The 23,649-nt window shown below is 37.3% G+C and overlaps 5 protein-coding genes across 6 annotated transcripts in view; 3 read left to right on the top strand and 2 right to left on the bottom strand.

Moving 5' to 3' along the window:
* Nucleotides 1-3,859, top strand: part of LOC109609655 (prolow-density lipoprotein receptor-related protein 1) — a 33,855-nt gene extending 29,996 nt beyond the window's left edge. Inside the window, exons 23-29 of the mRNA XM_020026362.2 lie at nucleotides 25-308; nucleotides 518-1,125; nucleotides 1,192-1,469; nucleotides 1,540-2,008; nucleotides 2,124-2,458; nucleotides 2,516-2,998; nucleotides 3,051-3,859. Coding sequence (XP_019881921.2) covers nucleotides 25-308; nucleotides 518-1,125; nucleotides 1,192-1,469; nucleotides 1,540-2,008; nucleotides 2,124-2,458; nucleotides 2,516-2,998; nucleotides 3,051-3,179 — 2,586 coding nt within the window. The 3' untranslated portion in view covers nucleotides 3,180-3,859. The remainder of the gene's footprint in view (nucleotides 1-24; nucleotides 309-517; nucleotides 1,126-1,191; nucleotides 1,470-1,539; nucleotides 2,009-2,123; nucleotides 2,459-2,515; nucleotides 2,999-3,050) is intronic.
* A 760-nt stretch (nucleotides 3,860-4,619) lies between these two features.
* LOC109609651 (patj homolog) lies at nucleotides 4,620-10,433 on the bottom strand. 2 transcript variants are annotated; one of them, XM_020026358.2, is made up of 4 exons: nucleotides 10,185-10,433; nucleotides 7,681-8,140; nucleotides 7,355-7,623; nucleotides 4,620-7,306 (listed from the first exon to the last, which is right to left on the bottom strand). In XM_020026358.2, exons 1-4 carry the CDS (start codon nucleotides 10,431-10,433, stop codon nucleotides 6,305-6,307), a joined length of 1,980 nt encoding a protein of 659 aa, XP_019881917.1. In that variant the 3' UTR covers nucleotides 4,620-6,304. The 2 variants fall into 2 exon arrangements, with proteins under 2 accessions (XP_019881917.1, XP_019881918.1); XM_020026359.2 differs by having other exon boundaries at nucleotides 10,152-10,326.
* Nucleotides 10,434-11,211: 778 nt separating this feature from the next.
* Nucleotides 11,212-20,859, top strand: LOC109609653 (N-acylneuraminate-9-phosphatase). The gene is made up of 4 exons (XM_020026361.2): nucleotides 11,212-11,444; nucleotides 17,113-17,275; nucleotides 18,475-18,752; nucleotides 18,805-20,859. Exons 1-4 carry the CDS (start codon nucleotides 11,343-11,345, stop codon nucleotides 19,048-19,050), a joined length of 789 nt encoding a protein of 262 aa, XP_019881920.1. The 5' UTR covers nucleotides 11,212-11,342; the 3' UTR covers nucleotides 19,051-20,859.
* LOC109609650 (neurochondrin homolog) lies at nucleotides 14,144-16,879 on the top strand. The gene has a single exon (XM_020026357.2). It carries the CDS (start codon nucleotides 14,421-14,423, stop codon nucleotides 16,617-16,619), a length of 2,199 nt encoding a protein of 732 aa, XP_019881916.2. The 5' UTR covers nucleotides 14,144-14,420; the 3' UTR covers nucleotides 16,620-16,879.
* Nucleotides 20,860-21,501: 642 nt separating the features above from the next.
* LOC109609632 (ras-related protein Rab-23) lies at nucleotides 21,502-23,167 on the bottom strand. The gene is made up of 4 exons (XM_020026332.2): nucleotides 23,085-23,167; nucleotides 22,367-22,529; nucleotides 21,942-22,021; nucleotides 21,502-21,748 (listed from the first exon to the last, which is right to left on the bottom strand). Exons 1-4 carry the CDS (start codon nucleotides 23,165-23,167, stop codon nucleotides 21,502-21,504), a joined length of 573 nt encoding a protein of 190 aa, XP_019881891.2.
* Nucleotides 23,168-23,649: the final 482 nt, after the last annotated feature.

The raw sequence follows: 23,649 nt of genomic DNA, 5'->3' as shown, positions 1-23,649 counted from the left end.
AAATGTACTCAATTAATGTTTCAGATGCTGGGAATTTGTCAGGTGGGAGAGTTCAGGTGCACCGATGGCGAATGCCGGGATAAGAGTCGTGTTTGCGATGGCGTACCAGACTGTTTCGATCAATCGGACGAGGCGAATTGCTCCAACTCCACCTGCCATTGGGATTCTTGTTCACAAATATGTGTACAGTCGAGACATGATCACGTGACATGTAAATGTGCCCCTGGATATTTGCACACCGGCCATGGCAAGTGTTCGGCGGAAGGAGAAGTTGCGGAACTAGTATTGGCTGTTGAAACTGATTTACGGTAATTATTACTAAATTATGAGGACTGCGCATGTGGGCGGGGCTTAGAAGTTACTCGACGCTAGCGCAAGCAGTGGCAAAGCCCGAATTTAATTAATTCCCATTTTAACTTAAGTTCGCGTGACCTTGAAGCTTGTACGGGTGGCGCCACTTGTAAACTTGCACAGTCCCTCTATAGGCCATCAATGTAATTAAATTCTTGTGGTGCAGATTGATGTCTCCGTACAAGCCCGGAGGCCAGGACATCTTCAAAAGGACACTGGCGACCGGCTACAAAGTGGACGCTATCGACATCGTTTACGGGGGTCGTCAGGCCGTAGCTTTTTGGACCGACCACCACAACAATCGCGTTCAATCCCTGATTATCCGCACCGACATCGATGGCCGGTCGAACCGCGATGCCGACGTCCCCAAAACCATCCTATCGAACTTACAGGAACCACGTGGTCTCAGCTTGGATTGGGTCGCGGAGCGAATTTACGTCACGGACCGTAATCGAATCTTGGTGTCCACTTTCGATGGTAACACCACGTATACGGTGCTCTCCGGAGGAATGCAACAACCAAGGGACATTGTGGTAGTACCGACGCACGGACTCATGTTCTGGATTGATTGGGGCCCACCAGCAAAGATTGAAGTGGCGCACATGGATGGAGACAAGAGGAAAGATCTTACTAACCGTGCTATGTTCTGGCCGACCAGTTTGGCCGTTGATTATACTACTAAGCGGATTTATTGGGCTGATCCTAAATTTATGACTATTGAATGTACCACGTTTAACGGAGAAGATAGACAAGTCGTCCATCGATTTGAAATAGGTAAATTATAATGATTATTTTATATATGTGAGATCGAACGAAGTATTTATGGTTAATCTTTTACAGATATGAGACCTTACAAGATTGAAGTGTTTGAGGATAGTCTTTATGCCTCCACGTACTTGAAGCACGACGTAATACGTATGAACAAATTCGGCAAAGGCAATATTACACATCTGGTCAGAGGACTAACCAGAGTATCCGACTTGTTGATCCTCCAAGAGAACAAACATCCCAAAATGAACAACACCTGCGACAACTTCTGCGATTCCACCGAATTCTGTTTGCTAACTCCCAACGGCGCCACTTGCATCTGTGCCGACGGTTTTGTTAAGAACATGTTGGTAAGTGTGTTTCCATGGTCACCAAAATTCAATTCAATCCGAACACGAATTAACACGTATTATTTGACAGGCCTGCAGTCCCAAGTCAGATCGAGCACTACCTTGTACGATGGAATGCGGCAGCGGCTCGTGTCAAAACATTGAAGGAGGCGGTCAACGTTGTCACTGCCCCGTGCAGTACAACGGCCCGCACTGCGAACACTACCGTTGCTCCCACTATTGCAACAATCACGGTCTGTGCTACATCGACGTGGCCACCGCCAAAGTGAACTGCCACTGCCGCCCAGAATGGACCGGCGAACGGTGCGAGGCGCCGGTCAATCTGTGCGAGAATCGATGCTACAACGGCGGCACCTGCTACAAGACCAGTCACGGCATCCCTACTTGTCACTGTCGGCCGGGCATCACGGGGCTGAGATGCGAGAAGTGCGCCAATCTCACGTGCCTGAACAACGGGTACTGCTCGAAGGAGTACGGCCACGATGTATGCATATGCCCGGGAGGCTACAAGGGCAAGCATTGCGAGACCAAGATATGCGGTAAGTTTCTAGCAGAAGGTGAAATTTAGCTGGTATATAAATATACCTAACATAATGATTTACATTCACGTCATTTGTTAACTTCAAACATCACTCATTCAAAATTGTGGTTTAGGTGAACACGGTACGGCGGTCGTGACTCCGAACAACGTGCACTGCAGTTGCAAGCTTGGCTACAGCGGCGAACACTGTGAACAAATGTTGTGCCGTCAAGACTATTGCCAAAACGGCGGTACCTGCGTGGCGAACGAGGTGGGCGCCCCGAAGTGCCTGTGCCCCCGAGACTGGACGGGCCCCCGTTGCGAGATCGACATCTGCGACCCACGACAACTGAAGTCGCACCCTGATTTCTGCGTCGAAAGATGCGGCTGCCACGAGGGACGTTGCGAGGCGTTCGAGGGCCAGTGGCTGTGCCGTTGCAAACCCGGCTGGGGAGGGGCCAAATGCGAGGTAAGTAATCCATTATTTTTAGACAGAAGCACGTATTTTTTAAATGTCAAATTGCAGCTGCAACTCAGCTACGCGGACCCGTGCTGGCGCTACTGCGGCGACGGCCTCTGCCAGATTCTCTCGCTGAACTCGGATCCGATTTGCCACTGTCCGAGCAAGTGGGACGGGCCACGCTGCAACATACTTAAGAAGTGCGTCGATTTCTGCAAGAACGGCGGCACGTGCTCGATGACCGTCGGCCTGCCGTACTGTCACTGTCCGCACAGATACAGCGGACCTCAGTGCGAGATCGATCTGCTGCAGGGCGACAAGGAGGCGCTAGGCGAAGACGTGGAGGTGAAGAGTGGAAGGAGCGTTCTGGTGCCGATAGGAATAGCTTTGGCCGTAATTGTGACGGTCATTTTGATCGGGCTGTTGGTGTTCGAGTATGCGCTTAGACGTAGGCAGAGATTCTCCCACGAAAGATTGCAGGAGAACGATTTCAATAATCCGATTTACCAGGACAGGGACGCAGAACCGTTCACACTGGACGCCGATAAGGTAAAAAACCCTAGATTTTTTAATAAAAATAATTAATACTTGTTTTCTTTAGTCCGGCAACTTCGCAAACCCAGTATACGAATCGGTGTACAATGGAACGAGCAGTGGGAAAGATGAAAAAGCAGTACTCCTTGAATATAGAACTGACGAAACTCCGCCCGCCAGCACCGAGGAAATTTAATTTTACATATCAAGGTGTTTGAGTTTTAGATTTCTTTTGAATTTTAATGCTGTGAATTGTGCCATTTTTATTTAAATTAATTGTTTAATTTTAGACACGGACACGAGTGCCGTTCTTCACATATATTTTTTATTATTATTTGACGAGATCACATGCAAATTGAATTTTATCATCATATTATTTAAGATTTCGATTATATTAGTGTCAATTAAATATCTTAGTGGCATCAGTCGATAATTCGAATGTTGTAGAAAACTGTTTGCAATATAAATAAAAGCTTTAATGAGATGATATTTTGATTAGCATGTCTTCTCAAAATTTATACAATATACAAAAGGATTTTTAACTAACAGACTACATTAATTACGTCCTTGTATATAAAAACAACTATTGCGACTGATATTAAAATAAATTATATTTTTATTCAATATATATACAAAATATATTTATAGCATGGTTGTAAATTTGAGATTATTAGCAGCAATTGTCAGCTGTACAAAATTATTGTGTAAATTCTATGTGTGACAAGCCTAGTTGTGGTAATTTTTAAATGAATGTGCTCAATACTCATTTACAATATTTTCTGTATTATAATTATATTATAACTTGATTAGTGTAATTATTTTTTTTAATATAGGTTTTTTATTAAATGAATGAAGAGATGTATAAGATAAATGTTACATTTCTTGTTTTATTTGTGAATTCAATAATTTGTACCCTGAAATATTCATCACATTGAAAAACATTATGTCTTTTGAAGATGGTAATTTAAATTATTTCAAAAATCAGAATACCAATGATATTAAATAAGTGATATAACTAGTACCACCATATATCTTGGGGAATTAATGAAATAATATATATATATATATATATATATATATATATATATATATATATATATATATATATATGTAATAAAAGAACAATATTAACTGATACATTTTTCCAATCAATTCTCCCTGCTCTATGAATAGCTTTAACCCTCCTTATCTTACTTAAGTGAACTTGGTGAATAAATTCTTAGTCCGTAACTGGCTATTTTTCTCCAAGAGCATTAACAATCCCCTCCAAATTTTGAGTGGGTGGTTTCAAGTGCAAATTTGTTTTTGAAGTGTCATATGTGTATTCAATTGGATTGCAGTCTGGTGAACGTGGACGCTTCTATATACGATTAATGTCATTATTGCCAATTGTAGAAACGAAATTTATTCAAATTCTTAAGAGTAATGCATAAATTTATTTTGCAATTAAACTTAGGTGGTGACTTACTGTTACTTTGACTAGGTTTGTCAGAGAGAAGTGACAGAATAATCAAAGTATCTGACTAAATACTTCTGACCTTACCTATGTACATCATCTTTACCAACCTCCCTAACAATCTGTATATTCAAATAATGTGTAAGGTCGAATGTTACTCCCATTAAATAAAATCAAACGCTGTTTTGATAATTTATTTTTTTCAATTAACAATACAATATATGTATTAAGTTATAATAACAAAACATATAAAACTCCTAGACAAATTTACTATAAAATTGAGATCAATGTATGGACATGAATTAACGTAGCCTGAATTAAAGCATAATAATATACAAATCAGTCTTAACTAATCAAAATTAAAATCACAAAGCGATGGCACTAACGACAAAATAAATAGGCTTACGCTCTAAGTCTACAATATATTCTTCAGAGTCAATTCCATTGTTTTACGTATTTATACAAAAAATATTGCGAATGTATTATGTACGCTATTAACAAGTATGCTTATTATTTTGAGTAATTTTAATAATCGTTAATTAGATGTATACGAAAAAAAAATCAACGGCTCTTTGGGGAGAACATTTAGCGTGTAAAATGTGTTGTTAAGTCATCAAATAAATTTTATATCAATTTGGAGCATCTAGTCGGTTACATAATTTCAGAGTATTTCGATTTGAATATGATTGTCTAGATTATTAAAAAAACCCCATGTGCACTATGAAAGTTTTCGATGCATTTATGTAACATTACCTTACACAATACAACTTTATAAAACAATGGGGTTCAGAGATGAATGCATGTGATAGTTATCTAAAATTAAATTTAATTTTTATATCGAACTTGGACCGCACAACTCAGTGTTCAAGTTAGAAGATTATCGCTAATTATTTAAGGACATAAATCGATTTTTACAGATATGATTTTAAGAATGCAAGTGTTAACAATAATCTTCCAACTAACGTTGAAAGACATTACTTACATTAATTATTGTTATTCAAGTTATAAATTTTTCAACATCAACACGTATCATAATAATTTAAATAACCCTTTTATCAAACACATTCCAATTCACAAGTACATAGAGTTGAAGTTTTCAAATACACAACCAACGTTATATTAAATTTCTTTACTATTAATAAGTTGTGAAAAAATACGAAGCTGAGAAAATTGAAAGTTGATAAATATCGAGGTGATTCTCACAAATTCGACGATATCGAAGCATTTAAATAATTTCAAATGATCATCGTCCTCGTGTCTCTGTTGATTTCCCAATATCACAACGCAGCTTATGCTCATTCATTCGAGAATGTTAGAGAACTGTGCTCGAAAATATTTATAAATACGCACCTACCCCTAACGGTTTAACGCTTTGATATGCTTAATTCTATACGATTAAATATGTATACCGGTAAAAATACCACAAAATGTTGTGCCCATGAAGCTTGTAAATTCGTATAACTAATACTTACATGCTACGTTATTTAGATCCACATTATTGACTATCTATACATTTCTCATTATCGAAGGCAGCCGTGATTGTGCTTTACATTCACTTCCAATTAATATGTTAAAGTAATTATCGAATCACGGACTCTAAATATTAACAAAATTGATAAACAACAATTTAACAGAAACTGCTTATTTGTACTGCCATGTTTTACAATTTTTGCATGAGGTGGATCAAATTACAGTGTCACAATTAGTGATAAATGTATACAAACTATTTCAAAACCCGATAATTTCCAGTTGAAAAGAATGTTGATCCACTTTGTGCAAGTTTGAGCAAAATAAAATCCCTACATATGTATGTTTTTTACCAGATCTATATGTATTAAAATAAAATCACAAACAACGGGAAGAAATTAAGATTTAGCGTTGAGGTTATTCGAGGTGGCGCTGGCTCTGGAGCTCGGCAGCGGCTTGGAAATGCCCAATTTCACAACACCAGGCAGCGTGCTCTTCAAAGCTTGCACCGCCTGGTCCAGAGTGGCGTTTTTAATAACTTTATCGTTGACGCTGATCAAACGGTCCCCGGGCGTAATGCCGCCGTCGTGTTCAGCAGCCCCGTTCGGTACCAGACTCCGCACCACGATCACCGTGCTCTTCGGATCTAGCGGATCCTGGTAGTCGAGTATCGAGAAGCCCAAGCCTCTGTCGGTCTTCACCAGCTCGACGTACTCGACGTCCTCACTCCACATTGCGAGGTTGGTGACCTCCAGCGATCGCGACTTAGCCTTCTGCAAGCTGGGCTCGTCCGTGACCGTCACGGTGCTGGAGGTGTTGAGGCTCGTGTCACTCAGGGCTTTCAGCAACCTCTGCTCCGGTTGCGGCAGGAGGTTCTTGAGGCTGCCCCCCAATATGTTGCGTGTCTCGAACGCTTCGTGGTCCTGCGACGTGTTTATCACTCGGTTGCTTTCGTTCTTTCGTGCGCACACCAGTCGCACGGTGCTCGGCAACTCCCGGAGGATTTTCACCACTTCCACGTGCTTGATGCCCAACAGTTTCTGTCCGTTGACTTCCAGCAGCTCGTCCCCGGGACTCAACTTACCGTTTTGTCCCACAGGTCCTTCCGGTAGTATCGATCTGATGTAGTGGTGGGGTCTTAATTCGATTCCTCCTTCCACGTCTACTGTTCCTTCTAGACTGATGCCCAAGCCTTTTAGTTTCGTTAGGTTTGCAACCACTATGTCGGCTTCACTGCCGATCAGGCCCTCCCATTTGTTTTTGATGGCCGTCTCCAAATCATCCGCTGGATTAGCTTCGAAGTTTTCTTCGATGAATATTTCCCGGGTTTCCGGATTCTGATCGTAGATTTCGCTGTTGATGCTGATCACAGACTCACCCTCGGGCTCGATTTGTATTTGCTACAAAACAAAACGGTCAAATTTAATTTAAACATGCGACTTTTATACTTCTGTGTTTTCGATCGGTATCCAACTTAAGGTTGTGGCCGACGGTGAAGCGGGGCTGGTGTCCTTGTGTTCTTGACTGGCTAAAGCTTCTTGTAAATGCTCGTACTTAGGTCCACGTAGGTATCGTTCTAACGTTAACACAACCTCGTCTCCGGTTTGCTTCAACTTTTCAACTGCCTCGTGGTTTGTGAACTCCTGCAAAGGCTGCCCGTCCACTTCCACTATGCGGTCGTTCAAATTGATTTTGCCAGACTTGTACGCGTCGCTACCTAAAAACAAACCACGCATGAACAAATCGTCCCGTGAACGTCCTACAACACTCAAACCTTCATTGAGCCCCTTGACGAATATTCCGCAGAGGTCCTCCCTCTCGCACACGTACCCCGCAACCGTAATGCCCAAACCAAACTCGTTCCTGTGCAACGTAACCGACACCCTCTCCGTCTCCGGCAACGTGAACTCCACATCCACCGGTGTGACAATCAATCTGCCCTCGCTGATGGGCGAATTCACCTCGTTCTCCACGCAGTTCGTCTTCTCGTTCTCGTTCTCGTCCTGTTCCGGCTCGCAAGGATTTAAATCGTTCTCTTCGGTGTTCTCGCTGTCCAGACAAATGTCCTCCTCCTGCGTGTAGGTGAAAAAGGTGGTGTAGCCGTTTTGGGACAGCTGACGGTCGAGTTCTTCCGGATCGGTTAGGATTTTGGTGGGCACGATGGGCGCGTTCGAGCCGACTGATTGAAACTCAGCCGAGGACGGCTCTACCGGACGGGCAACCACCATTCTAACCTGGAATCGAACCGCTTAATTGTTATTTCTATTTATGAACGGTCATTTATTTTACAGATATTGTAGCAGATCGATAAAACGGGCAAACTGTTTCCAAATCAACCTATACATTTTACTTGCAACATTGCAATATATGAGTTTAATCAATTCGATTTACAGATAATCGTGATGACATAAAATATATGTTAATAAGTGGGTTTACATTTTCGCATTGCATATTTTATAAAGATTACTTCAGTAATAGATACTTGCTGTAATAGAACAGTTATTTTTACATCTCTTATTACTGGTTATTAATGATATTCCCTACCAACATCGATAAGTTGTGGTTTTTTAATGCTGTCGCCTGACAGTCCAGAGTTCACGTATGTGTCATGTCTTAATTGGAATTGGTGAATTTAAACATGCAAATCGCGTGTACGTTTTATTATATCATCAATTAAGGATTCACTTAATTCACGTACACACCAACTGATACGTATAACATTGTAATTAATCTTAAAACGTGGTCAAATTATTTTAATTAATCGTCTCGTTACTGATAAGATTTTTTTCATAAAGCTTTCGAATTTCGTTTAGCAAAACCTTATGGAATAACATTTTATTGAATTCTAAAAATTTTAATAGCCTGATAGAAAGTTGTTAAAAAAATTAATGGTTTGACATTCTAAACTTCAAAGACTAAATTTCACTCAATTCTAGAACCATTTTAACCAGGTCAGAATTAATTAATTTATTTTTTAATTCACCATAAAATTTTTAATATTTTCTCAAATATTGTGGTACAAATTTAATATTCTTTGCCTGGGTAACTAATTTTAATTTGGAATATTAAAAACGACTATAATTTGTACATATCCACATTTATTTAATTGATTATGTGATGAAATAATATTGAAATTAAAGATATTACAGATAACTAATAAGTTAAGCAGTATAATTATATAACAACATGAATTAAACTTTTATTATTCCTGGTAATATCACGTACAAAACAACTGATACATAACATATTATATTTAATCTAAAACCACGTCCAAATTATTTTTTATTAATCATTTTGTTGCGTTACCCCGAGAGATAATCAAATTCTTACAAAGTTTTCTGTACAGCATTCCAACTTTGTTTTAATAACATTTTGTATTTTCAACCTTCAATTAAAACTTATAAAATAACTTTTAATTGAATTCTTCATCTTCTCCGACGAGAGGCTTTGAATTCTAAAAATCTTAATTTAGTTTCATGACAAAAAGTCATAAAAAAATTAAAAAAGGCTCGGTTTGACATTTTAAACTCCAGGGACTAAATTTCACTCGACGCTCACCCCATTTCAACCGGGTCAGAATTAATATGAACTTTGCATGTTTTTATTTCTTAATACAATTTTTAATAAGGTCTTTACAATGTTCTAAATCAATTAGTCTAACGTTTATTGTATGTGTGTGGTAGACATTTAATTTTTGTTTAAACAAACACATTGAGCTATAAATTTTGAACGTTTTTAATATTACATGCGACTTGTTAAATAAAAACTAATTTGTAACAATATTTATTTGTACATTTTCTCAATTAATAAGACAAAAACTTGCTAAAACATAAGAACTAAAGATTTCACAAGTGAAAACCTTTGTAAACTAACAACAAGTTAGGTAAGAAGAATATTTTAAAATACAATATAATATAAAGTAGAATTTTTATGTATAAAAAATATGATGGAATTGAATTAAGTTCTCTATACTATGACTGTTTATAAATGACAAATAATATTGTAAAATGCACACTTACAATTAATATATATGTTAAAAGGACAGCAAGACAAACTGATAGAAATAAAAGGACTTGTAGCAATCTACATATCAAACACGTTCATTTCCCTAAACACACACCCCCATCCAGTAAATGAAACAATTACAATCAAAGACAAACAGTAAAAGAGTCAAACAGAAAATAATAATATAACACATCTATTCTATCGGACAACACAGTGCATGTATTGTAAGTGATGTCTTACATATCGGTGTAGATATTAAAAATGTTTAACCACCTGAGGCCCAGCCTGTCGCAGTACAGTGGCAACTTGGTCAGCAGCCAAGCCTCGCAGATTCACCTCACCAATCTGCAGTATGTGGTCACCACTCTGCAGCCGGCTGTCTTTGTCTGCAATACCACCAGGCAGGATGGACTTGATCACCACGCCGGTACTCCTGCCGCCCACGATGCCGAAACCCAGGCCGGAGCCATCGTTAATCAGATCTATGACTTCAACTTGAGACCATTCCGTGCTCAGGACCATGGTGCACACTGTTCATAGGCATTTCTGGTTCATTATTTACCTACGGTCGCTGGCTTTTGAAACTGGCGCGGATCCAATGTTTGCCCGATCGATACGAGGTGCACGTAAAACGATTCGAAAACAGTTAATCACGTTTAGGTTATGTCGCTGGTATTTCCAATCGTACGACCCGTACAATGTCACCGTCGTCCAGCATTTTCGTCACACCACGTCCGCGAGGGTATGCGTGTGCCCGACACCGGACCCGGAACCTGACAGCGTGAACGAACTGGCCGCGACTCCGGCACCGAATCCGGTCGAAATGTGTGCCAGCAGGATAAAAGGGAATTTATACTACGCAGGACTATAAATCTTTACGCGATTACAGTAACAAATCACGCACCCCGTTCCCGTAATCGATACCCGTCCGTCTGTCTGCCGGTTTGAATAAATAAAAACGACCCGGACACTTGCATCTTTGCCTGTTGTTTACATTCGGCGGGCCAGCGCCAGCTACGATGCGTACAATTTAAAAATTTAAACACCGACCGCGGCCGACCCCGAAACTCGCCACCGAATTCGAAAACCGACCCCCCACCGGTGCGAGGACGACGAAAAAACGGATTGTTCACCCCGAATTGGCGTACCTGTTCGAAATTGCCCCCATTTAAGTACGAATTTGTGTCCGTTCGGAAGACTGGGTGGGCGTAACCGACTGGCGCAATTTTGGTGGGAAATTTATTGATGAGGTTACAGCTGATTATTACGAATACGTCCGACCGTATGGAGTGAATGAGTGGCCAGTATTCACTGAGATCACGGCGGGCCCGCACATTTGCTCGCATCCAGTGGTTCATTGGCGTTGACGTGCTCGCGTCTGGCCGCATCGTATATCTGAACGTAACATGCTGAGATTTCACGTTGTGGAAAATGGACAATGAAAGTGGAGACAATCAGCTCCGTGCGATATTTTTCGATCTAGACAATACGCTGATCGAGACCCGAAAGGCGGATAACTTGGCCATCACCAAGGTAAAATTTAGACAGTAGGTTGTTCGGTTGTGATTCCCATTTCGATTCGTTCTAATAAAATTAGGAATACTGTCCTGGATTATTAAATCCGAATAGTACAGTTGCCGTTTGACAATCAACGTTGGCTGTGACGTCACGGAATTCAGCGGTTCCCAAACGACTGGTTTTCCCATTTTATGACCCTTTATTTTCATATGTTTTCCTTAATAAATTGGCTTTCTGTAGATAATACGTAATAATTAATATATTAATATTTATTTTTGCTTTATTTTATTTAAATTATTAAGATTTTTAAGTAGGTATTTAATATTTAATAATTATTAAAATTAATAAATATTAAATACTATAAAAAATATTGACTATATTATTTAAGACAATTAATTTTTATTGTATTGTTCATACAATAATTTTAACGATTTACGCGGCGTTAACTATATAATTAATTACAGTGTTCAATTAATTTTTTTAATTATTATGTTGTATAATATATATAAGAGATAATATAATAATGAAACAATGAATCTTAAATATATTAGTATCTTTTATGTGATATGTATGATAGACAATTATTGAAATTATTAATTAAAAATAATTAAATTTTACAATAGTTCATTGATTTTTAATCTACATATAATTAGTTTTACATTTTAATTAATAGACACTAAATGTACAATTAAAAAGTAATAATATTTCTAACTTTATGTGTATTTTTTAAACTAAGAAAAAATTATTCAATATATAATATTATTCTAATTATTAATATTATATATAGTAATTTTTAAATATTCAATTAATTTTTAATATATAATTATTTTTTTTTTATTTTAAATAATGTTAATTTTAAAACAAATTATAATTCAACATAAGTTTATTATGTATTATAATGTTGTTCAATCAATTTTAACTTTATATATATCAAATATATAATTGAAGAAAATATTTTACCTAACTTATTCATTATTCATTAGAAATTTATGGAGAACGAAAAAAAGATACATGTGAAACTTTTTTAACAATTATACTTGATTTGAACTATTTTTTTAATTTATATTGAACTAAATTTAATTTCCGGTTTCGCTAGAAGTGACATCAACTTTTCTAACAGAATATCCGGTATATTTTTGGATTTTTAAAGTCTACTTGCAATTGCAAATAAAATGACTATACCAAATCCTGTACTTAAACCCAATAGTTTTAGAGTTATTCATTTTCTTTTTTCAAAAATTTTGATAGTTTTGGGGGTCTAAGTGAAATGTCTATAAAGTCATTAATTTGGACGCTGGAATGGCATACACATTCACCAAGGACCATTCTATAAGGAGTCATTATTAGTACTCCTAAATTTTATACTGAGTTTTCATTATTTTTGTTTAATTTTGCGTATATTAAAACATCAATAACTTTGTCATTTTAAATGGAACTGTGTATGTATGTTTTAGCATTTTCTATAATAATGACTTATAGAATGATCCTTGATTAACGTGTACACCAAAAATGAACTTTTCAGCATTAAAATTTGTGATTTTGGAAACATTTTAGTCAGTCCATCAATCTGTCAAAATTCTTAGAAAAAAATTAATAACTTAAAAATTGTTGGGTCTAAGTATAGGTCATGATATAGTCATATTATTTGTACTTAGATGTAGAATGTAGAATGTACATTAAAAATAACAAAGTTCCGTCACATAAAAGTAGTTTAAGTTTTAATATAAAAATTTTAAATCAATACTTTTTTCTGTCCTATATAATCCCCTAATGAATAAATTAAATCAATCACCATGTATATAAAAATAAGGTTATTATTTAACACATAAAGTTTATTGTATTTTCCACAAACTGCAAATATTTTCAACAATTAACAAATATTATAATTACTGTTCAAACAACAAACCAATTAATAATGATAAATTTTATTTTTATCCAGTGAATTTTTTTTTTAGTTATTTGCTTAGACTTAATAAATACAATAATAAATAAATGGTCAAACAGCTGGATAAGAGTTGTTTTAAAAATGACGAACAACAACAAAGTTACACAATATAAAATTTTATTTATTAATTTCGTATGTTGTTTAATAATATACATTACACAATTCAATAATGGCAGTAGCATCGACATCGAAAATCGCAATTTAAAAATGTTGGCATTGCATAATGTCATGGCACGATTCTCCAACTTTCGTGCCAAGTTGTCATAATGTTAAACTACAATTTAGAAGGAGTTATGGGTACATTTAGCTTTATTTATCTATGACCATTTTGTTTGTTGACAAATCAAAGTAATTAAAAATCAATTTTAACTCATTGACCCGACGACAAACATTCGTTAATCAAACTAATAAAACAATTTATTGTGATTAGGTCTGACTGTTTTGTTCCATTACCCAAAATAAATAAATATTATTAAGTAAATAATCCAAATGTTGATCCGTCTTATCAAGGTCGTACGTATTTGGTAATATTTTTATTAATATTGTTACTGTACATTACTAAATGTAGATAAACATTTGTTACGAAAAAATTGATAGTGCCGTCTCAAATGTTGGCAATTTCTGGCTGAAAAAGAGCGACTCCAACAAATGTTAATCCCATGCTCGGAAACTTTTGGTTACCGCAGACTTATGGGGATTCTATGGTACGAATCAGCTGATGGACGCACATGCGTGCTCGTGTGCGCACGCGTACACCCGTCAAAAATAAATTTGTCTGTAAATAAAGTGAAAAAAGCACGTTGCACAGCATGTTCGGTGAAATCTCTCCGCGAGTCAATGACTGAAAATCTAAAAATACACGCGCGATACGAAACACTAGAAATGACCGAATTTAGAAACTGAAAATTTAGCCCGTAACTAAATATAACCTTTACTCGGCGTTGCAACGCACAGTCGGCGAACGCACGTTCTGGTGTTAACTAGGCGCGAATGTTAACCAGTTAGATTGTGTGTGTTGTGAACTGATCGAAAAATCGAACGCAACCATGTCCGGCGAAATATCACCCGCCGTGAAGAAATGCTGCGGAATCCTGCAGAACTCCGCCAGCGACACCGAGAAGTTTGCCGCCCTTTTCATGGTCACCAAACTGTTGAAGGGGCGCGACTGCAACCCCGCCGCCAAGAAGGCCGTCTTCGAAGCAATCGGTTTCGACTTCATCAACAGATTGTTGCTTACCGATGATGTACCAGTGGACTGTCCACCAACAATTTATAGGTCTATTGCTTTGTCTATTCTCAGTGTGTTCTGTGGGGAAGAAGGGATTGCCACACAAAAGTCTATTTTGGATCATGTGAAGACTTTCCTGGAGATTGTCGAACAAGCTGATGATGTGGAGAATGATGACAATCTGATGGCTATCGGTGATGCCTATAATTGTCTCAAAGGCATTGCTAAGTACGAACCGGGTCAAAAAGCCCTCATGGATGCTGGAGGCATTGACAGACTGAGTGATATTTATGCTTCGGCCAGTTTTCAGTCAGATGAAGCTCTTAACATAATGGCTTTGTTGGTTGCCAGAAAAGGGGCGACATCCTGGGATCCTAAAGATCCTAAGGCTTTCCATGCGTTAGTAAATAAAATCTCGTTAGACTTTGAAACTGACCAAGACAAAAGGAAATTTGAACTTTGTGAAGTATTAAATGCCTTAATCTACAACTGCCCCAGAAAATTAATATCAGATTCAGCCAACACTGAATCCTGGCCTCAGTATTTGTACAAAGGTCTATCAGACATTTTACAAAGTAAAATTGGTGCTCAACAAAGAAACCCTGCTTTAATCTTGGCTGGAAGCATACTGGACCTTCTTGGTGTGGAATTCCTCCTCCAGGATGAAGAAAAGGGCAAACAAATGCTCTTACTGTTAATTCAACTAGCTGCTATTGAAGTCAGAATGCAACTGGACGGCAAAAACTTAAAGGCAGCAGCAGCAAATGGCAACCTCATCACCGCCTGCTACATAATCCTAGAAGTCTGCATCAATTACATCTCCACAGACCAGCTGGATCTGGATCAAAAGGAAAAACAAACTTTGTACACCGGTTTAAAGGGGGCGTTCACAGCCATCATAAATCTCCTAATTAAAGTCAAGGCAGACAAAAACAAGCCGGCCAACGAAGAAAAATTGTTCGTGTGCGCCACAATTCGAGTTCTGGCCGCTTGGCTGGCCCAAGAAACTTCGGCGATGCGTCTACAAGTCTACCAATTGCTTCCCTACATCCTCGAAGTCGCCAACGAAACCTTCTACGCCTACAGGGCGAGGAAAATCGCCGAAAAAGCCGGCACCCCCATCGACAAAGACCCTCTGAGCAACGTGGACATCCTCAGGATCCTCCTACCCGGACTGTGCCACTTGGCGGTCGAAGACCCATCCAGGTCCATCATCTTGAAGAGCAACGAGGACAAAGTGCTGCTCGAATTTTTGGAGTTCCACTGGACCATCGTGCACTACAAGAGGCCACCCGTGCCCAGATCCGAACGATTGAAGATGCTCAACCAACCCAAGCCCGAGCTCACGCCCGAAATGCTGGAGGACATGAAGGACTCCAGGACCGCCATGATCAGCACGTGCAACGTTCTGATGAATCTCACCGTACTGGAGGCCAAATACGTGGAGAACTCCGAGGTTTTCAACGATCTGATGAAGTTCCTCTTCGAGAATCTACCCGAACTGAAGGACATACCCGAGAATCTGGTGTTGCACGGCAACTTGGCTGTGCTCGGACTGTTACTCTTGAAGCAGCTGTCGAGTAAAGTCAAGAAGAACGACTTCTCCATCTGCAGGTACATTCAGGCTACAATCCGCTTCTTGTGGAACGCTTACATCATCGACGAGTCGAACGACCCAACCGCCTTAGTGGTGTCGATGTCCTACAAAGAGCACTGGATGGAAATCATGGAACTGTGGTTCTTGGGCATGCAGACCATTTCCGGTGTCATCGCTCAGATCCCCTGGATATCGGAGTTCGCCATTGAAAGCGGCTGGGCCGAGGGGATCGTTCAAACGTTAAAGAAGGTGAAGATCGGCACTCTGCCGCCCAACGTTAAATCGGCGTACGAAGATTTCCTGTGCCATCTCGTCGACGCCAACGAAAGCGTCGTCGAAGTTTTGAAAAAGGCTGAGGCATTGAGAGTGTGCAGGAATCACAGATTAATGGAGTTGGGCAAGAAGCTGTTTGGAGATTAAACTTAATTGTTTCAGATGTTCCTTTTATATAATTTATAAAATTTTATAAAAAATATTTAGTATTATGTTATTCTCAAGTGTTGTTGGATGTTAAAATTTTTATAAAATCACTTTTATTTATGAACAACTTTTATATGCTTTGTTTGGAAATTATTGTAACGTATTTTTGCATTTAACAGAGTGTATATTCAAATTTTTTATACATAGAAAACGTATTTTCTACTTTAATGATTTCAATAAATACTTGTGAGTTAAAATTACTGTCTTTTTATTTGGCAAAACCTCAAATATCAGACCTAAAATTCTTCTAAAAGTTATAAATTCGCTTGTTGTCTTTAAACACATGTTGTGGGTTGGAAATTTCGTCTAATGTATAAAAATAGTTATTTACCCATTTAAATTATTTGTATTAGAATTTATTAACACTAGTTAAAACTGAAACTACAGTTATTTGGATTAAAAAAATGACCAAACATTTAATTTCACATTTCAGTTATCCAAAACACTAAAGGACAAATATTCTGTGCCAACAGAAGCATGCAAACATTACTTGAAGGAGTTCAGGCTGTGTCCTGACAATCCTAGAACAGACCTCGATTCTTGGAGAAAGTATCTGTGGAGTCAAGCTCTCGGGGACGAATATAATAAGTATACTGGTAAGTAACTCTTGAAACAAATCATTTAACCATTCACTTTTATAGAGAACTAGCCTTTACATTTACATCTAATTTAGTTCACTTACCTGCTCAAAATGGGTGAAAAATGAAAGACAGATTTTATTAATTAATATATTATATTGAATATAATATAATATGGCATGAGTAGCACGCTCTCACAAGCCTAATATTAAACATTGCCGTCACTTCTATCCACCTCTTGAAGCGATGAGGAGATGCAGAATGGAGCCGTCTTTGAGGTTGTAACTCTCGACGGTTTTTTCGTCCTCCAGGAGTTGCCCTTCGAAAATCAGCTTCTGCTGGTTGACAGATACCCCTTCGTACTCTTCCAGTTGTATTTTGATGATGACTATTTTGTCCAACGGATCCACATCGACTGTGGCGCTAGTGCCGGTTAGAGTAATTACTTTTAGCAACATTTTAAACGATGTAAACGGAAAAAAAATGTAACAGTTTAACTAAAAAACTGACCGTACAAAATAAGATAAAAAGAAATGACACATGACATAACTTTCAATTGTCTGTACAATTGTTGATGACATTAACCATAAAATTTGTAGTTAATGAGATTTAAACAATAAAATTGTACCAATATTAAAATGTGTTTTGTTGGTGACAGAGACATTTTGATGTAACAGACAAACAATTATATTTTTAGACACTTGAAATCAATAGCATTATAATACTGTAAATTTCTGGTCTGCGGCCAGAATTTCCTCCACAATATTTATCGACTAATAAATCTATGATTAGATTTAGATGTTCTAATCAAGGTTGGTCAGACTGTTAATTATAAATTCATATAAAATAATTTTGTTTATATGTTATGCTAATGTAATTATGTTTAAACAATTACATCAAAAATATATTTTGGAAGTTTTATCTATTATTGTTGACAAAATTTCATAATTAAGATTGTATATGTGTATAAAGGCTTTTGTAATAAAACTCAAATTCTTTATTCAAGTACCTTCCATTGCAATCCTAAGCAATTGCGTTTGTAATTTTTAAAAATATCTATTTCCACACCTAAACATTTACAAAACGTGTCATTGGCAAATATTGCACAAATTATTGGCAACATTTGTGGATTTCGTCACAGTTTTCACACCCCCACAAAAATCGTTTTCACCTTAAAAGTATCGCAGACACAATTAAAAAATATCTTATATTTTTAGACGAAGCTTACAAAAAATGGCTGAAACTCCGATACCAATATTTGTCTTTGACACCCGACATAGAGAATATGCTGTTGAAGTTGCGCGAAAGCTATTTTCTCGTTCTAATCACGAACGGTCCGTCGGCAGCACAATGGGAGAAAGTCAATCAGCTAAACCTGAAGCCATACTTCGACCTCATATTGGTGTCGGGAGATCTGGATTGGGAGAAACCTCACCCGAAAATATTCGACTTGGCCTGCGAGTACGTGGGAATTGAACCGCACCAGGCCATAATGGTGAGTATCGAACCCAATAACGTTTTCTAGTTGACCGTCACCCTCGTTTCAGATCGGAGACAAGTTGCACACGGACATTCTGGGCGGCATACAGGCAAAATTAGGCGGCACCGTTTGGCTGCCGTTGAACAATCAAAAACTTGAGAAAAACGATCCCAAGCCGGATCACGTCATAAAAAAGGTGACCGACTTGATGAATCTGTTGCCGGAGTCGAGCAAAAGACCGGTGTTCAACAACCGAAGGTTGTTTGTGCCCGAACTGGAGGACTGCAATAGTAACAGCAGCGATGGCAGCTGATGGTTGGGTAGAATGGTGATATTATCTCGAACAATTTCATATATTCGTTATATGATGATCTCGAGTTTTAAAATTAGCATAGGTGTGCTTTTATAATTGACAAAGGCACATGTTTTACTAGTATTTTTTACGTTTTATTTTACTGATAAGTTTTTAAAAGTACGAATACTTGTAGCATGTTCAAACTGTAGTGGCAACAACTCTAATAATTTATCTTAAAAGAAACAGCTCACTTAAAACATTAAGGCATGAATTTGGAATCTCAAAATTGGTTGTTTGTTTCAAGATCTTATTTCCCTATTGGTTTCTTTCTGTGTCATGTTCCAGCTGTTAATTGGTAAATAGGCAATATGAAAACTAAATAGAAACACTTCAAATTTCAAAAATTCACCCTTAAAACTCTCTAGTATCAAATTTTTGTGATAATTTTATTTTAACAGTAAACAAACAACTAATTCATGTAGTTACATTAGAAGGACTAAGTAGTACTGTAGCAGAAATAGTCGTAGAAACTGCACAAACATCCAGGATTTGTAATTTTCAGTGACCTTTAATCTAATATCCTAGATTTGTAGTTACACTCAATAGTACAAAGCAGAAATGCATATTCCTATGTATTTATTTGATCGTTGTGCTATACAGTATTTAGTTGGTTTATTTGTCAAATTATATAACTAAAGAAAAGCTTCAGCAACAAAACTTACTGTTTGATGCTGTGAAGAATTTTCAGTAAACGTTAGTTATGAAATGGTTATTTAGTTGTGAAGAACAAACTTTTGTTATTAGTTCTTTATTTAAAATGTTAAAGGATGTAGTGTGAAGAACAACATATATTTTTATAGCAAATCTCTTGTAAATAAATTCTTCAATGCTTGTTTGGACTGATAGAACTATATAAAGTGACACAATATTTTTATTATCAAAATCTAGTTAAAGTGAATTGTATAGAAACAATTACCGGTAACTTAACTAGCTTTCATAAAAGTAAATTATATTTATACACTGAAATTTTCATTAAATGTAAAGATAGACAAAATAACTTACCACACATAAGTCTGATTATGCAGGAATAAAAATATTTATTTATTGTATTGTATCTAATAGGTTATTTGTTTAAACACAACCGTTTTAATTGTGCAATATACATCTTAAAAACAGTAATCAAAACGAATATTTCTTTTGCTTAACGACACATTCAAGCAGCTGCTGCCATTTGAGTAACTGGTCATTGTTGACACAAAAGCAAAAGAATATGCAATACATCAGTACCTTTTTGTAGATTATAAAACGGGTAGGAATCTAAAAATGTTCGTGCAAATAAGTTGTGCAATTTTGATTGTGATAGTAAATCTCACGACATTGCTCAATATATTTTTGTATTTTTATAAATGTTTTGTTCTGGGAAACGCACGTTTCCGCTTCTGCCTTGTTGAATTTGTTTTTAGAATCAATAGGAGTTTTGCTTGTTTTTGTTTAAGATATGTTATTTTCGTAATAAAGATATAAAAGAACATTGAAATGACATGTTTTATTTCTTAAACAATTTGGACTTCAGGAGAGTCTTCTGAAATTATATCGGAACTGCTGTACTTAACTTTATTGATACATACAAACATACAACTAATATTACAACTAGATAAATCAAATTCTAAACACACAACCAAAATCAATGTTAAAATCCATCTATACAAAAGTGAATTTAACGATATGTACGATAATTTACTAAAATTAATGTTAAAATATTAGCACTTCACCGTTTGGCCTATTTTGGGCAAAATATACACAATATAAACACAGTTTTTTTTTGTTAAGAACCTATGTACTATTCAATTTGTGAACGAGAAAAACCTGTTACGAAATAATGGCAATAACAAATTTACAGGACCACACAAAACAATATATCAACAGTCTTTGCAAAAATTATTGCGTTGAGCACCCTAAAATGTGTTCCGTTGAATAAATTAAAAACAAACTACTTTACAATATTCTACAGGCGTTTTTCAACACGTTCTTCTTCTTTTTATGCTTGTTCGGCCTCAAAATTATTGTTCCATTGTGGTTTTTGGAAGAGTGACTAGGGCTAAAGGCACCTGAAAAAGAGAAAACGATGAAATAGCTGATCAACGGCACCTCCATGTATGGTCATATGCGTTTATAATGCGGCTACTAAAAATATATTCCATCGGGCCGGTCTATTTATACGGGAAAAAATCAGATCTAAATTCTTCGGCGAATTCTTGGCCGTGTTTTGGACAGTCTAATTATACGCCTGAAACTTTGATGTTGCTCCGAAACGGTGTAATACTAATTCGTCTAACGACAAGTGAGATCTGACTGCGGTTATTAATGTTCGCAGAGATCGTTACTCATGCAAAATTATTTACGCTTAAACTCACGATCCACGATTACTCAAAATGCAACGTTCGCAAAATAGTACTTTGAGCATTCCACTTAAACAATAAGAATTGAGAGCTTACTGATGGTGAGGGAGTTGGGATGATGTGGTGTGGGGGAGGTGAAGTAATCGTCCCTTGGATCCCGCAGTTCTTGCAGACATTTCGCTGCCAGGTGTCGGAACACGGCGGCCACGTTGACGTCTTCCTTGACGGACGTCCTCAGCAGTCTACATCCGAGCGCTCGTGCCAACAATTCCGCTTCCTCACTAACAAAACAACAAGATAAATCGTTTGATGCGGACCTGATTCGAAAATCAATGGCTCGTTATGAGATATTCATGGCTCATGAGTCGCCATTGTTCGGGTACTTTTCTAAAGAATTTTAACGACGCCTCTTCACACGATTTTAAGTCGGTTGGCGCACTCGAGTCGCCCCAAGAGGACTGCATCAGAAATTTGAACGGAATGGTAACCATTAGGTGGTTCGGTACTTACGGATTCACGACGCTTTGGTCCATAAGATCTATCTTGTTCTGTACAATGACGGTAGGAATTTCGCCGCATTCGTTTTCCACCTGAAACATATCGCGTCAATTACTTCTGTTTCATTTTGCTTATTGTTGAACAATAAAAGTTCGTACCACGCTTTGTGGCCATAAAACGGACGGACAATGAATGTTTAATGCAAATACCCAAATTAATTACGAGCTTTCAAAATTTTTACATACGGTGTGCGCGATCAGTGCGGCCATCTGATATGCTTCGTAATTTTACTCATTCAAAAAACCCACCAAGCAGAAACGGATCCCAGGAGAAGCGAATTAATCAAATTGATGATTGTAGTGGAAAAAGTACATTATGCTCAGATTAACGGTGAATATGATATCTAATAACCAGTTTTTTTTATGCGGGGTACTAACTTTGAGTTTCCAGGAATGAGCAGCTTCGAACGAGTCCCTGTCGGTCGTGGAGAAAGCCAGAACGCAGGCTTGGGCTCCCCGATAATAGGCTTTGGTAATGGCGTCGAATTCCTCCTGACCTGCGGTGTCCCACAGCATCAGTCGCACATCTTCTCCGTCCACTCTGAAATTCACAAGCGTCCAACATAAAACAAGAACCACTGATACATTTAATGGAAGGTAACAGTAACACAATGTTTAGTAGAAAAACTAATCAATTTGAAATAATTACAGACTGCGATGGGTACTGTTAACACCGCGTTGTTGTTTTTACTGTTTGGAGAAAATTTTGCACGTCTCGAGTGATGAAATAATTGAGGTAATTCATCCAACTAACGGAATTGCAAATGAATTTATTTTATAATACGGAAGAAGGTTACATGTTGGACAATTATTATTTCAAGACCGTAATAAAAGTCAAAACGATATTAACTATCACTTGTTCTTGCCAAATTGCGGCGTGTCATTAATTTTAAGACTACTATAAATATGCGACTCTGATTTATCGGTTTGTGGTGCTTCAAAAGCCGATATAAAATTTACTTAAAATATGTGCGTTAATTTTGTGTAGTGCACATTAGCACACGATAAATTTATTCATTCCACTATTATGTGTCGTTGAGATTTATTTATTATTATATGTTCGAACTTGTGAAGAATATAATTCAATTCGTAGTACCTGGTCCGGAGAATGGTTGTAATGAGTACCCACATCATGTGTTTGAAACATAATCTGATGAAGATCATATCTGTTAAACCCATCGTGTGGGTACTCATTCGAACTGTTTTTTAAAATGCTTTCTGAAATAGTTATCCATCACACAACATAACTAATGTGCATTTTAACAAAACAACTTAATTCGTTAAGAAAACATGTAGGCCATTATTTCAAATATAATTAGGCAATTTAACAACGTTTCCTTTGAACCTCATTATTAATATGGAACATCTCAATGATGACAGTCACTAATTTTCAGTTCCAAACAATTACCTCCAAAAATATTCTGCCAATTTTTCTTTTAATAAACAAATTCGAGGTCACAGTCAAGATTTTCCTATTTTTATCCAATAAAATGCGTTGTCCGTCCTATATCTGCCCATTTCCAGTTTATTTTAGTTTTTCTTCACCAACACAACAGTAACTTTCAAAGTTTTCAACGACAGATTTTGTGTTTTTATGATTCCCAGAACACTGGACGTTTTCAAGGAAGTTTCCCAACCAGCGTCCTATAATTGCCATTGTA

Source organism: Aethina tumida, chromosome 1 (genome assembly GCF_024364675.1).
Source record: "Aethina tumida isolate Nest 87 chromosome 1, icAetTumi1.1, whole genome shotgun sequence".
Classification (NCBI taxonomy): Eukaryota; Metazoa; Arthropoda; class Insecta; order Coleoptera; family Nitidulidae; genus Aethina; species Aethina tumida.
This window is presented reverse-complemented; position numbering and strand designations above follow the sequence as displayed.

Coding starts and splice junctions, on each gene's coding strand:
- LOC109609651 (XM_020026358.2), bottom strand. CDS start 10,433: ATGGTCCTGAGCACGGAATGGTCTCAAGTTGAAGTCATAGATCTGATT. Junction 7,624..7,680: donor CGTCAAGGGGCTCAATGAAG/GTTTGAGTGTTG, acceptor GTTTGTTTTTAG/GTAGCGACGCGTACAAGTCT. Junction 7,307..7,354: donor TACCGATCGAAAACACAGAA/GTATAAAAGTCG, acceptor TTTGTTTTGTAG/CAAATACAAATCGAGCCCGA.
- LOC109609653 (XM_020026361.2), top strand. CDS start 11,343: ATGGACAATGAAAGTGGAGACAATCAGCTCCGTGCGATATTTTTCGAT. Junction 11,445..17,112: donor ATAACTTGGCCATCACCAAG/GTAAAATTTAGA, acceptor TTCACATTTCAG/TTATCCAAAACACTAAAGGA. Junction 17,276..18,474: donor CGAATATAATAAGTATACTG/GTAAGTAACTCT, acceptor TTATATTTTTAG/ACGAAGCTTACAAAAAATGG.
- LOC109609650 (XM_020026357.2), top strand. CDS start 14,421: ATGTCCGGCGAAATATCACCCGCCGTGAAGAAATGCTGCGGAATCCTG.
- LOC109609632 (XM_020026332.2), bottom strand. CDS start 23,167: ATGGGTTTAACAGATATGATCTTCATCAGATTATGTTTCAAACACATG. Junction 22,022..22,366: donor CTCATTCCTGGAAACTCAAA/GTTAGTACCCCG, acceptor GATATGTTTCAG/GTGGAAAACGAATGCGGCGA. Junction 21,749..21,941: donor GACCAAAGCGTCGTGAATCC/GTAAGTACCGAA, acceptor TTTTCGAATCAG/GTCCGCATCAAACGATTTAT.